The sequence below is a fragment of the Lagopus muta genome, chromosome 2, assembly GCF_023343835.1.
Source record: "Lagopus muta isolate bLagMut1 chromosome 2, bLagMut1 primary, whole genome shotgun sequence".
NCBI lineage: Eukaryota > Metazoa > Chordata > Aves > Galliformes > Phasianidae > Lagopus > Lagopus muta.
This window is the reverse complement of record NC_064434.1, coordinates 34,927,974-34,942,821: the sequence shown is the minus strand read 5'-3', so window position 1 is coordinate 34,942,821 and position 14,848 is coordinate 34,927,974. Positions and strand designations below refer to the sequence as shown.

Below are 14,848 nucleotides of genomic sequence, written 5' to 3'. Positions count from 1 at the left end.
TAGTGATTTGTACAGCTTAGTTTGAAAAAAACAAAATCATCAGGAGAAGTAAATGTAGTAGTATGCTGTAGTCACGCTGGCACACTGGTAACATTACACCGTGGCTACAACTTGATGTCACCTCAGTTCAAGTGATGCAAAGTGAAATCAGCAGAATGAGGTAAAGAAAGCAGCAGAAAACAAAGTGAAGCATCGGTTGTTTGCATTATTGCCTTAATTTTTCCAGGAGGCTTGTACAGCCCGTACTTAAAGAGTCAGTGAGTTGTAGGTGGTGAAGGTTAAGAAGATTATATAAAAAATAATTAGTAGCAATCTAAAAACTACTTTGAGCAGCAGATATGGAAAATGATGATTTCCTTTGACCGAGAGAAGTATATTGTCAGTGCATTTCTGTTATCGCAATGGCAGGAGAATGTAACTTTCTACAGTTACTTTAATTTCCCTGTGTTCAAAATACTGAACTTAGGATTGATGGCAGACACCATTTGGTCTGCTGTGGGTCACAAATATTAGCCAACGATTTGAAGCTGTTTATTTGTTCAGTTTTGCTTCAGGCAAAATGTTGATGTTTCTAGCTTGAGTTCATAATATTAAGTGGAAGGATGACTACAAATGGGAGTGTATGAGAATAGGTTTCTGCTGTTTGCAGTGTTGTGCTGGGAAAAAAAAGCCACGAGCAGTGAGTAATTTTGTAGCTGCTGTATTCTGATGACTGTAAACATGTATTTTTGGCTGTTAACTGAACTTAATTTATCAAATATTAAAAGGATTAATATGTAAATGAAGTTAGTTATGAAGAAAATTTGATCACATTTTTCTCTTTGCTTAATGGAATATTAAGAAAAGCCATTAGTATAGTTATGAAACAAGATGTTTAATGGAGCTTGAGGTAAATTAAAGTGCAAGAGTAGGGGACATCTAGCGCAATAATGACCAAAATGTCCAATATAAATATTGCATTAACTTGATATTGAGAGTCACCAATGGAAAAAGTAATTGAAAAATAACTGCTAAAATATTAACGGTATAATTTCTGCATACAGGTTAACTTTCTAAACCTTATTTGCATTCAAGTGCTAAAATCCTTAGTGCGAAACATAATCTAACACTATTTAAATGAATTTAAATGCATAGTAGCATCATATTTTCCTTTTCAGTACACTCTGACAGTCAGGCTTAGTATTTTAGTCATTTTGATTATAGCGTTTTTCTTTATACTTCATGTAGTTTCAGTTCACATTTTCACAGGAGACAAAAAATTTTTCACAGTAGAACTTGCTACTTCTGACTAACCAGTGTTCATGGATTAAGAAGCATCATTCCTTGTTAGCATTTCAACTTTCTAATGGAAAAATTTCAGGAATACACCTAATCTAGTGTGTTATTTTATTTTATGCTATTTTCTTATTTATCTTACTTTTTAAAGTGGAGGAGTGGAAGAGTATACACAGATCTTCTTGAGTACATGGAGTTAAAGCAGTGTTATGACTTCATTGTCAAGTAATGAGTCATTTAGAACTTTGTTATCATCGGTTGGCTCTGTCATCCTTTTGGCTTAGTTGTGGATGTTAAATGATTTGAACTTAGCCAAGGAAGCTGTTTTTTCATCTTTTTTATGAGCTTCAAAAGTTATGGTCTACAAATTTGCTTTCTATTATGTCACAACAGTTATTGTAAAATGTTTGGAATTCATTAAGAACCTTATATTAAAGCTGATCAAATATTTATGAAGCATCAGCATGTCTCTGTATTCTGTCCAATTTACTGAACCAGGTAAAAAGCTGAAGTTTAGAGAGGATGTGTGTTGACTTTTAGGGTGGCTCGAATCAGTAATTTAAAACACTGAGCATTAAAAGAAGCATTTTTGATTTTCTGTGATTTGTAGCTAAGAGGGTTTTGGTTTTTGGGTTGATATTTTCTTTCGCTGTTCTTGTTTTTGAAAGAGCAATTTACTTTTGTTATCATCTTCAGATAGAGCCTCACGGCCATCTGTCTGTGCTTAAACGCAGGCTGTGGTGGGTGATGGGTTTGATGCAGGGTTATTGAAGTGTTTGCATGAAGCTGGAAAGGGTTTGGGTCGTTTTTCATAGTGGCATAAATTTTGTATCCATTTTGTGTGTCCCTGTATTTTCCTTTCAATGTTTAAATTTTTCTATGTTGTCTTGACCATGAAAATGCCTTTCACAAAGTGACAGGTGTTCAGAAAGTACCAGTGTTTACCCAACAGTTTTTGCCCCACCTGATCACTCTTAAGAGTACTCAGAAATGTCATCTTAGAGTCTTTCCTTTATAACTACAGGGACAAGTGAGTCATATTTATAGAGAGAGAAAAAGCGCTCAAAAAAACCTCTCCAAAACAACAACAACAACAACAACAACGGAAGCCTGCCTGCTCTAAAATTTCAAGAGATAGACAGATATGATGTCAAGCGTCTTCACGAAAGACCTTATTCTTTGTCTTCCAGACTGTCAACAAGCAAGGTAGCTGTGCCTGTTGTATGAGGGATAACCCTTGCAGGTGATTCACTGATCACCAGTTGATCACCACCTAACACCATGAACGCTATAGCATACAATGTAGTTTGCCTTCACCTTCAAGGATATGAGTTAGGAATGAGTTTCGTATTCTGGAAGCGGTGTCCTTGTAAAGTCTGTTTGCTTTAGACATTATTAAGAGAAGCAGGACTTTCTCCACCACATGGTGATCAGCCTGCTATTTATATTTCTTTCATCCAGTTCTGAATGTCCTGCACAGTATGAAGTGGGAAAAAGCATTGACACATTTACCTGTCAGTAACCAAGACACTTCTGGTGCCCTTTTGTCTATTTTCTTACCAGATGAAATAGGATATATGGGGAAGAGTGGAGCATCACAGTGATAGACTATGAGGAATATGAAGATACAAGTTATTTGTGTGGGCGCCTTGAAAAACAGAAGGAGTTGGAACTGCAATAGGAGGCTAGAAGGGACAGAATACAAATACTTTTGGAGGCTGAGTCACAGATTAGCTGCCAGTGGAATAACTTCTTTCCTCATGTAGATTTTAGTGTATTTCTTTGAGGGTTTTTTTTTTTTCTTCTGTTTTAGTGGAAGGTTGACAAAAAAGATGTGTTAAAATGAATGATGTGGACGTATTTTGGATTTATTTTTAAACTTCTGTATATGTATATGGTTTTGTGCATGTTTGTGTATGTGCACATTTTTGTGTGTATGTGTGTAGCCATGTTATAATTTCTAACTTCTTCAGTAATCTTGTCCAGGTTCCCAAAAGGTCAGTAGTATAGGCTAACCTGGGTCATTTAATCTTGAGACAGTGCTTCAATACAGCTAGTTGTGGTCTGTATCTAAGAGCAACTGTACTAACTAACGACACAGCTGAGGTTATCACTCTGACAACTTGTATTTTAATGCAGTGCAAATGAATACAAAATACTTAAATGTCTTCATTGTTGTGTCGTTTTTTTGTTGTTGTTGTTGTTTTTTTAAATATTTCTATATTCTTAAGCAGTGAAAATAACATTGGAACATAGTAGGTTCAGTTCTGTTGCCTACTCTTCAAAGGCTGACAAAATTATGCAATGAAAATGCATGCATACATTAACCAAATTGAAAATTACCTATGCAGTGACAGTCAGGCTTAATCATTTTGTCTTCACAAAGGGAAGTAATTAAATGGAGAGCTTGTCTTCAGCCTAAGCTAAGACATTACAGGATTCAGAGGCATTTGCTGTAGAAATAAGCACGTGTTTTTAACCTCAACTGTAATAAATGATCATGGTGATCTCCCTAAGTACATGTTGTTTCTTCATTGCTTAGTACGTGTCAGGAAGATGTGATGTAATTTAAATAGGAATTATAAGCATGATTTTCAAATTCCTCTGTCCTGTATGCAACAGAGAAGACTCAATGATCCCACTGATACTTTTGTCTTAAAAGTCTACGAATACGCAATTGAATTAATGGCTGTCTTTCATCTTGTGGTTTCTTGATTCATTGAAGTGACTTATTCACACATTCTGCCAATATTAGCAACTTCTCTTTCTTCAGCTCATCTCTCGATCAGATCTGGCCTGAAACCATTGATTACAATTGATCCCTTTGGTTCTTTAAAATGATGCGGGGTCTTCAGTGCAAGAAAATAAATACACATTTTTTGTAATTGTTCAGTCTTTATATTTACACAGCTATATGCAAACTATTGGATTGGGTAGGGCAGTGGCTACCATGTGAATATTAAAAAGTGTGAGAATAAAGTAGAGCTCTTCAGAAAAAACATTTTTGAGTGAGTTTGAGGAGCAGATTTGTTGGTGATATTGGTTTGCAATAGTTAACTTTTTCCATTCAAGTGAAAGCCTTCACATCATGTTGAATACCAAACTGTTTGCAAACTGTTTAGTTAAAACATAGAAAAATATTGGTGACAGAAATTGATAGATTTCACAACATAACAAATGCCTTGCTGTTTGTGAACTTGGAAGTATTCTAGTATATTTTTAAAATACATTTAGTGTCTTTATCCTGGTAAGAATGACTAAATATCGGAATAACATTTTTTTAATCATGGAAGTTTCTTCTTGGTGTTAAAATATGAACTAGCAGGGTAACTTTTTTGAAATTTTAATTATCAGGTACATAAAGATTTATATTTCATATTTGAGAGCCATTGCTTATAATGTATTTTCAGTGTGGTTAAGCTGATGTCATGTGCAGCGTGGCAAATGACATTTGATGGTTTAAAATAACTTAAATAGATGCCTTGGTTAACCCCACTCCCTTCTATCCTGTTGTCCCTTACTTCACAATGGTACCCTTACTTCTCGGAGGCAGGCATGGATTTTCAAACAAATCTTCCCTGATCTTGTTGTACCCTCTGGATTTCTTGCAGGGCTGGTTCTGAACGGTATACAGTAGGGAACTGCAGATGACAAGTGTCAGCACTGTGCTGTTTGGGAAAATGAAAAGAGCTGGGTTATTTGCTTGCTTCCTGTCATTTGGAGGTGGAAAGCTGAAAAAGCCTATGCTAGATGCTCCTGCTGCACTTAAGGAGAATGACATTTAATAAGGATTTGAGAGATAGAGCTGACTTCTTAGACTGCTAGATAGTGAGGTACTCTTGTGAAAGAAATCTTTTCTGGATAAGACAAGAACAGAATCAGAATCACACAGAATCTCCAAGGTTGGAAAAGACCCACAAGATGACCCAGTCCAACCATCTACTTATCACCAATAGTTCTCACTAAACCATATCCCTCAACACAACATCCTAATGTTCCTTGCACACCTCCAGGGTCGGAGACTCCACCACCTCCCTGGGCAGCCCATTCCAGTGCCTGACCACTCTTTCAGAAAAGTAGTATTTCCTAACGTACAGCCTAAATCTCCCCTGGAGCAGCTTGAAGCCATTCCCTCTAGTTCTACCACCAGTTACATGAGAGAAGAGGCCGACCCCCAGCTCCCTACAACCTCCCTTCAGGTAGTTATGGAGAGCAATGAGGTCTCCCCTGAGCCTCCTCTTCTCCACACTGAACAATCCCAGCTCCTTCAGCCGCTCCTCATAAGCCCTGTGCTCCAGACCCCTCACCAGCTTTGTTGCCCTTCTTTGAACCCGCTCCAAGGCGTCAGTGTCTTTCTTGCAGTGAGGGTCCCAAAACTGGACGCAGTACTTGAGGTGCGGCCTCATCAGAGCTGAGTACAGGGGGACAATCCCTTCCCTGTTCCTGCTGGCAGCACTGTTTCTGATGCAAGCCAAGATGCCATTGGCCTTCTTGGCCACCTGGGCACACTGCTGGCTCATGTTCAGCCAAGCATCAATCAATACCCCCAGGTCCATTTCCTCTACGCAGTCTTCCAGACACTCTGCTGCAAGAAGCCTGTAGTGTTGCCTGGGGTTGTTGTAGCCAAAGTGCAGGACCCGGCATTTGGCCTTGTTGAACCTCATCCCATTGGCTTCTGCCCAGCCATCCAGCCTGTCCAGATCCCTCTGTATGGCCTCGCTACCCCCAGGCAGATCGACACTTCCAGCCAACTTGGTGTCATCTGCAAACTTACTGAGGGTGCACTCAATGCCCTCATCCTGGTCATCAGCAAAGATACTGAAGAGGACAGGCCCCATCACAGACCCCTGGGGAACACTGCTTTTGACCGGTCGCCAGTTGGATTTAGCTCCACTCACCACCACTCTCTGGACCAGGCTTTCCAGCCAGTTCCTCATCCAGCCAAGAGTGTACCTGTCCAACCTTTCACTTGGTCATGCCATCACCTCTTCCTTTTTTGTTGCTAGGAGAACTGATCCTTTTTTTTTTTGTCTAGACTTCTGGCTGAAGTTATTCTGTCTCTGAGGTGTATGTCTTCGTGGTGAGTCACCAACACCTCACAGCCCAGACTGCCTGCCCATAATGCAGTCCCAGAGATTAACTCCACTCTTCCTCCTCCAGAATACTGAGTAGGAAGGTCTATACTATGTGGTAGCTGAAAGCAGCTGCCTCAAGAGAAACTTCATCCGTGCTCTGGGCAGTTAACATCTCCATTCCCCGGGCTTTCATCTTTCTGCCGGACCATCCGTTGAATATAAATGCTGGGACAATGCACAGCTTTAGGCAAAACCTAAAATTGAGTGGGAAGAATATCTGCAGCTAATGAGAAATGTGTCAGCAAAAGTAATTTGGATAACTGAACTGTATTCTCTGAGGGTCAGCCTTTCTCATAACTTGCAGGGAGGGGAAAAAAAGAGTTACCTCCTCCATGTACACATATGGAGGAAGGACAAATAGGACTAATTATTCTTGGGACAGGGAAGGGGCTTGGGGTTCAACGTGACGAAGAAGCCACCAGTTTGTGTTTATGTGCATAACTGGATGCTAACAAAAACTTATTCCTTATGACTTGTGTTGACCTACCTGAGAATATGAGATTTGGAAGCTTTTTGATTCTGCTGGTTATCCTGATGCCAGATAAGCTTGTCTCTCATAGCGCAGACTGACAAGTCCTAACTGGCCAAGTTCAGTTTGTAGGAGATGGAGGTGGGTGACATTAGAAGGGGAGGTTGTGAAACGGTGAAAAGAAAGGGACTGGTGTTCTTCTGGGAGAAACCTAGATTTTGCAGAGATCTTAATTGTAAAAATAGTAAGAAAAATATTATGAAGGTGGAAGTAAAGTTGGGTGAATGCTAAGAGAGTAGCAGAGTTGCAAAAATTTGAGGATTTGTGGTTGATAGCCAGCTGGAGGGCTCAGTCACTGTGACTTTGAAAGGACTGCAGGACGCCTTCTGGTCCAATCCTGTAAAGCTATTTTAGTTAGTTTCTGATTTATTAATCTATATTTTTGGATGTGGAATTCTAATTTTTGTGGTTAGACTAGATGGAAAAGATAGACTGAACTGAGAGCTTTGTATCTGAAATGATACGTGACCTGATAAGTTTTAAAACTAGTCGTGTACATGCGTATTTGGGGGGTGTTGTGGAGGATATCTTGCTATGAATGCTATATTTAAAATGCTAGGGAGTAGTTCGATCTCAGACAGATTGCTTCACATTTTGTTTTGGAAATGGAATACAGAAAAACTTAAGGCAGTACAGGTCTGCAGTATGCAATGATTCATCTAAGGTGAAGTTTTCACATACTTAACAAGCAGAATTCTTGTTTGGCTCTGGCTCATATTTGAAGAAGTTGATTTAGCATTTAACATTCAAATTCAGGAACTTACTACTGCTATATTATGTGTATGAACTCAGCCACTGCAAAAATAAATTCTGGGAAGGGCATTCATTTTGGCCTTTGGATGAATTCTCATTTTAAGCTGGATTTTTGTGAATTTCTGCTTCTCTTGATCTGGTAGTAGAAGTCTGGAGACTGTATAAGCTGTTCTTGAAATCTGATTGCTCATCTGTGTAAATGTTACAGAAAAATACTTGTAAATTACTTGTTATTACCTTTATCAGGTATTCAACATTAGCAATTCTACTAAGGAGTAAGAAACATTATTTGTCAGTTGTTGATACCAAGTGTAATGGTCTAAAGATACTCTTTTTCCAGGAAAGGTCTCTTTGGCTAATTCGAACAATGTCAGAGATTGGTCTTGGATATGTTTGAATAATAGAACAAAAAGTTTAGCTGAGTCTTGTTTTATGTTGTGCTGATTCAAGAGGGAAAGGCAAGAAATGTAACTCTATCTTAAATAACAAATCCCCCTCAATTCCCCTTTAGGCATGGCAGCCAATTAATTTTTTAATTAAACTTGAGTTGAAATTGTGGATATGGAAGTGCAATTACAGGTGTGCAGATATATCCTGTCAAAACATTGTTTTTCATTAGTGATCATGGAAAAATTTATCTTGTCTATTCTGAAGGAGGTTTTGTATTTCAGTTTTAGGGTTCGTGTAGGCCCAAATTTCAAACCTATTCTGGTCCCTCTAATTTCATTCCTTGCTTCTTCTGTGTCAACTGCACCACTCAACCTAGTGCAAGCGCATCCATCCTGGGACCCAGCATAGCCTGCAGTTTGGCCTACCTCCTGGCAACAGCTCTTCCTTGCCCAGTGACCATGTGCACACCCATTGCTCACAACAACCGAAAATTGGTGTGTGATCAGCACTGTCTGGGTCATGGGGAGGATGCAGTGCAGTGCTAACTCAGGTTATGGCATATATATGCCTTTCAATGCTCACAGACCTGTGAATAGTGAAAAATGTGCAGCTGTATTTTCTGTTTTGATACAGGAATTTGAGAAGAAGCTTCAAGATGCACAAAAATCATCAGTTTATGTTTGCAACTCCATTTTCAGTTGACATAAATGTATTACTTGCAGATTTTCGAATGTAATGTATAGAGTTGCAATCAGATATTCAGCTCAAAATTTTGATCACGTCTCTTTCCTTGACTTCTATAAGACCTCTCTTGACAGAGAAAAATGTCCCTCACTTCACAGTCAAGCCTTGATCATGTCATCACTTTTGGCACTACGCACATTTATGAATAACTGTTGTCAAGGATGAAGTACAGGAAGAGTAAAACTTCATAAAAAATCTCTGGTGAGCACCTTAAGAACTCACAGAATTACAGCCACTGCCATTGAACCAGACTGATGCATTAATTTCACAAAAACAAGATCAAATATCCTACCAGTATTTATTTTACAAGGGCTGCTCCAAAAGTAGTGCCTGCTATTTTATTGTATTGGCTTACAACATCAGAGGCAGATGTTGGTGGTATGGCAGTAGAGACTGAACTTTTCCACCAAGATCCTGTTACGTTTTGTTGCCTTGCAACAGATCGCAACAGAAGAGCAATCTGACCAAATGGTGTCTGACATGGAAGTGTGTATGAAGCAAAGGTGTGTCATTTAACTCCTCTATTCAAAAAAGAAAAATTGCACCCATTGTCATTTATTGACGCTTGCCAAACATTTCTGGAGACCTAACAGTGAATGTGTGAACACCATAGTGCACATCAGCAGTGGTGACAGCAGCAGTGAATCACCTGTGCTGGTGCAGGTTTTGATGAACATGGTATGCAGGCCCTTGTTCGTCTCTGGTGATAATGCATAGCTACGCTGACAACTATGTTGAGTGCTTTGTTTCTGGAAATTTGCTCTATCAAGCAAAGTTACTGTGCTCATTACATCTGTTGTAGTTTCCGTGGAAATAAATAGGAGGTATTGCTTTAAAAGCAGTCATGTATATGTGGCCCAAGGCGATTCCTCTTCATTCAGTGTGATCAAGGTGAGGCAAAAGGTTGGACGCTCATGGCTTAGCGTCATAGAATCATAGAATTGCTCAGGTTGGAAAAGACATTAAAGGTCATCAAGTCCAACCACAACCTAACCAAACTACCCTAACTCTAACAAGCCTCTGTTAAATCATGTTTAACAGAGCACCACATCCAGACAGTTTTTAAACGCATCCAGGGATGTGTTGTAAGCCACCTCCCTAGAGAGCCCATTGCAGTGCTTAACAACCCTTTCTGTAAAGAAGTTTTTCTGATATCCAGCCTAAACTTACCCTGGTACAACTTGAAGCCATTTCCCTGTATTCTGTCACCAGTGAGAAGAGACCGGCTCCGCTCTCACTGCAATCTGAAGAGGGCAATAAGGTCTCCTCTCAGCCTCTTCTTCCCTGGATTAAACAGCCCCAGTTCCTTCAGTCTCTCCTCATAGGCCATATTCTCCAAGACCTTCACAAGCCTTGTTGCCCTTCTTTGGACCTGCCTTGGCACCTCAATGTCCTTTCTGTACTGAGGTGCCCAAAACTGAACGCGGTACTCGAGGTGGGGCCTCACCAGTGCTGAGTACAGGGGCAGGATGACTTCCCTAGTCCTGCTCACCACACCATTCCTGATAAAAGCCAGGATGCCATTGGCCTTGGCCACCTGGGCACACTGCTGGCTCATAGCAAATCAGCAAACTTGCTGAGGGTGCGCTTGATCTCACTGTCATTGATAAAGATGTTAAAGAGCACTAACCCCTAGAGGACACCACCATGCATAGCTGGCCTCTACCCGATCAAAGATTCTCTGACCACAGTTTTCAAATGTTACTTCAGGATTTCAGTTGCCAGGAGTCTGAGAGGACAGTTTATGTTCTTTTGTATTAAGGAGAATTCATATCCTAAGTAAGTCAAACTTTTTCAAGATTTACATTCCGGGCAGAAACAAATCCTCCTGTTTATGACTAAAAGAAAATGTTTAGTAATCTTGAATGCAAGGCAGTTCAAATTGATCTTTTGGATGAAATATGGGAAGTTTTTCAATTGAGCCTGGTAGTCCTGAAGACTGTTAGCTTCTCTTAAAAGCAGTGATATGTAAAGAGATGGTTTGGACTGATACATTAAATCAGCTGGGATTGTTTTCTAGAGTCAATTAGACTGGATCTAGTCTTAACAGCTCATAAGGTCTCAAAAATATGACCTGTAGCTTAAATAGAAATTGATTACTTGAGTATATATTAGTAAATCCATCACGGCAAATGCTCCAGTAATCTTGCCCTGGAAGATTATTGCAAGTCGATAACCTAGAAGCTATGCCACTCAGAGGCTTAATAAAAGGTTTTAGTGTTTAGATGTGATTGACAGATGACACTTTTATGGAGTGATTGAAGACCTCAGTCGTGTTTAAAAAGTCAGGTGAACAACCACCGAGAGAAATCTTCTGCACCGCAAAACCAACACCTGTTCCAACAACTTCAGCCGCTCAGCTGTACTCTGTGTTCCTTGGTGCTTGCTCTACAATTTGCTTCATAAATTAAATTTTTGCCCTGTGGAGAAATTTCTCATAAATGGAAATGTTCCTCGCAGTTTTTATTCAAACTAAGTAATGAATACCTAGTAGTCTTTTGCCAAATCAGAAGACAAGTGAGAACAACAATAATTTCTTTGCAAGCTTTGTATGCAGTATTGTTATTCCCAGAACGTACCTTAAAATTCAATTCCGTATTCTTGTAATATCAGGTATGAGAAAATTGCAGAAAAAATTGACTGACAAAGAGATTTCAGTGCCATTCACCTCCATCGTAATTTTCATTTTCGGTGCATGCAACCAGTTGAATATATTCTAAAATAGTCGTCTTTTCCCTAAAATGGAATGTAAGCTATTTAAAATACATTTGAATATACAATCTGTGTATAAAAATGATCATCTGAAATGATTAAGTGGTTTCTTGAGATTATTATTATTTTTTGTTGCCTTATCCATTTAATATCAGTAAGTACACATGGCATGAAAATCTTAAAAAAAAAATCTTAAAAAAAATTAAATCTTCATGCCTCCATTGTGTAAGACTTTTAATTTGCAAATTTAAATGAAAACAAATTAAAGAGCTAAATACATTTCATTACTGGCGTGTGGAGAACAGACAGAGAAATGAGGGAGAGCTGATTGAGGCCAGCAGGATGAAGAAAACTAAAAGGTTACTGAAATATTTATTTATTTATTTATTTAGGTTCTCAAAGTATACCTTTTTAAAATCCATATTTTTGGTAAATGTGTGCAGTCAACCAACTCTTCTCAAATAGCTACTGCTGTTACAGGCTAGAAATCATATAAAGGGGAACAAAGTGGGAAGAGAAGTTTAAAAACAGACATAACTTTAGTATAGCACTCTATCTTACTGTTTTTCTGATTCAAGTGAAACAAGGATGTTTGATTTGGTTTGGCAAGAGTTTTAGACTTGAGGGATGACTGGGGAAAGTTGCTTTCCAGTAGACAACTTTCAAATAGAAGATGGCTGGAAGGAATAAAAGAAAAGACATTGAAGGAGAACAGGCATAGATAAAAGGTGTTGGAAACCTCTTCTGCATGTTTTCCTAATGTCCAAGATAAATGATTTAAATTCTATTCAGATTTTGAGGGGGTGGTTTTGGAGATATTCACTTCAGAGCTACAAAAGATTAGAATAGTAAGTTAGGTAGACAACTCCAGTACCAGCATCTGAAAGCTGTCTCTGGTATCCTGAATAGCAACACAAACAGAAAGCCTGAAGCCATCAGTCTCAGATAGTCTGGGGCTGTGGTCAAGAAATTGGTAAATGGAGTTTAGACAGCCATGTTCAGTTTTGAAAAGGAGCTTTCAGTCGGTTATTTTTGTCATGTTTCTGCTATGCATGACTAACACTGTTTGGAGCTGATTTTGGTTTCAGCTTGGGGAAGTAAAGCTTGCCTTGCTATTGTCTGGCAAACATCACACAGCCATTTTATGAAGAAGTAATGAGAAAGATACAATGCATTTATTTTGGAAATGATAAGTGTCCATTCTTTTATCAGAAAAAAAAATTATTCGTCTGCTTTTTGTCACTTTTGGTCTAGAACTGTTACATTTATCATCAGTAAATTGAATATTTTGTCAATATTTAACAAGATCTGGGTGTAGTGAGTGAATGGTGGTCACTGTGATACCTACCAAAAGATACCTATCATTCTTGGTTTTGTAGGTTTGTTTTTATGAGGTAAACTTAAAATGGTCTTTCTCATTGAGAATTGCAAAGAATCTAAAACTAAAATTTCTCATCTTGCACATATCCAGTTTTTTTCTTTTTCCCTGTCCATGCTAATTCTGATTTACTCCAGTGCCATGAGTGATATCCAAGTAAGGAAAAGTTTAGCTGCCTTGACTGTCACTATTAGTTGAGGATGAACAGCATGGCAGCTTAATTAACTGAAGTAGATGATAAAAGAGACCGTGCTAAAGCAAAGGTCTTAATTTAAGAGAAAATTGCTCTTTTATGATAAATATGGCAACTTCTGGTTCAGCTCTCTTAAGCAACAGATGCTCCCTTAATTTATGTTTCAGCATGTCACGATGCTTTTTCAATCTCTACATAACTTAAATTCTTTTGATACCAAAGTACGTGTTTCTGATGGGCCTTTCTGAGAGCTGTCAGTATGATGACTGCTGACTTTTTCACATTGCATCAGCCAACAGTATGGGTAACAAAAGTACCGTTCATAAAATTGTTCAAAATGCTGAGGTTATCTTAAATGTGTATTTTATGCATGTCCAATCAGTGTTATCATTTATTAAAACTGCACTGTCTTATTTTCTTTTTTGAAATGTTCCATTAGTCAGAGAGAGACAATGAAATATGCTAATTTTTATTTCCATTCTGAGTTTTGTATTATATGCAGCGGCTTGGCTGCTAAACAGTTTTAAAAGGGAGCAGCAAATAAAGTAGGGAAGCACAACTACCTCTGTGGTAACGAAATTCATTGCTTCAATCACTAAGTGTTGTAATTCATTAGAGACATCTAATATAGTCTGAAATGCTGAGTTTTTCTTTTAAAACCAGTGAAAACCAATAAGCATAATTAAGCCACTTTTTAATTTGCTTCAGAAATACAAGCCTGGTCGATGTGACGATATTCTGAAATGGAAGCCACCCAGCCTGAACTCTGTTGATTTTCGTCTGAAGATAACGAGGATTGGTGGAGAAGGGTATGTAATCTCTCCCCTTTTTAAATGTGTAACGCACAAGTGAATGTCCCTTAGCAGTTTAATCTCCCCTCTGATATTTCTTGACATTTTCTGGCTCAGCCTCTGTGTATGCTGTAGAATTTGTTCTGAAAGTGTTAGAAGCTGTTGTAATCAATGCAGTACTGAGAACAACAGCAGATGCTTATAATGTAAAACTACTTATTCTTATATTGTTTCATAAAATTAAAAACACGAAAAACAGTAGCTAAACTTGTCTTTGGTTTTGGCATTGCCCTTTGGGATGTAAAAAACAGACAGGCTATGCTAGCTAAAATTCTTATATAAAGTAACTATTTTCTATTGTTTTTAAGCAAGATGGTGCCGACATCAGCTTTCTTCCATTTTAGAATTCTGCATAGTCAAGAAATGACACTTGTTTTTTTAAGGAAAAGCCTGAACTTCACATTTTTGATAAGTTTTCTTTGGTATTGTCTATAAACCCATCAGGTTTTTTTGAAAATGGTAAGCTCCAGAAGCAAGAGACACGTAAATCTTTACAGCAATTCTAAATACTTTTTGCTTAATTCAGTCACTGCACATATTAAACAGGGAGGGAAGGGTGAAGATTGAGTCACTGCATTAAAGCTTGCCTTGGAAATAAATTTTGTTTGGGGCTGAGATCATCAATTTTTTTTGTTTTAAAGTTGCTTGTTTTAACATCTGGGTCTCACTACAACTGACAGTTTGAGAGCTGATGTTAAGCTTTTATTTTTATTGTGTGTGTCCTAGGTAACCCAGTAGGGTTAAACAGTTAATACGCAGACTGCTCACTTAGTCCAGAATGCTAGTAATGGTTCATCTAACTTTAGCTAATTGTATTAGTGAACATATTTGATGAATGTATGATAATCTTGAGGATATCAGGTTTGCTCAACCAAATACACTTGGCTA

At 38.3% G+C, this 14,848-nt stretch overlaps 1 protein-coding gene across 3 annotated transcripts in view; it reads left to right on the top strand.

Moving 5' to 3' along the window:
- The window catches only part of RNGTT (RNA guanylyltransferase and 5'-phosphatase), a 196,766-nt gene that overhangs the window by 119,971 nt on the left and 61,947 nt on the right, over positions 1-14,848 (top strand). For all 3 annotated transcript variants that reach the window (XM_048937810.1, XM_048937809.1, XM_048937806.1), the window contains one exon: positions 13,818-13,918. In XM_048937810.1, coding sequence (XP_048793767.1) covers positions 13,818-13,918 — 101 coding nt within the window. The remainder of the gene's footprint in view (positions 1-13,817; positions 13,919-14,848) is intronic.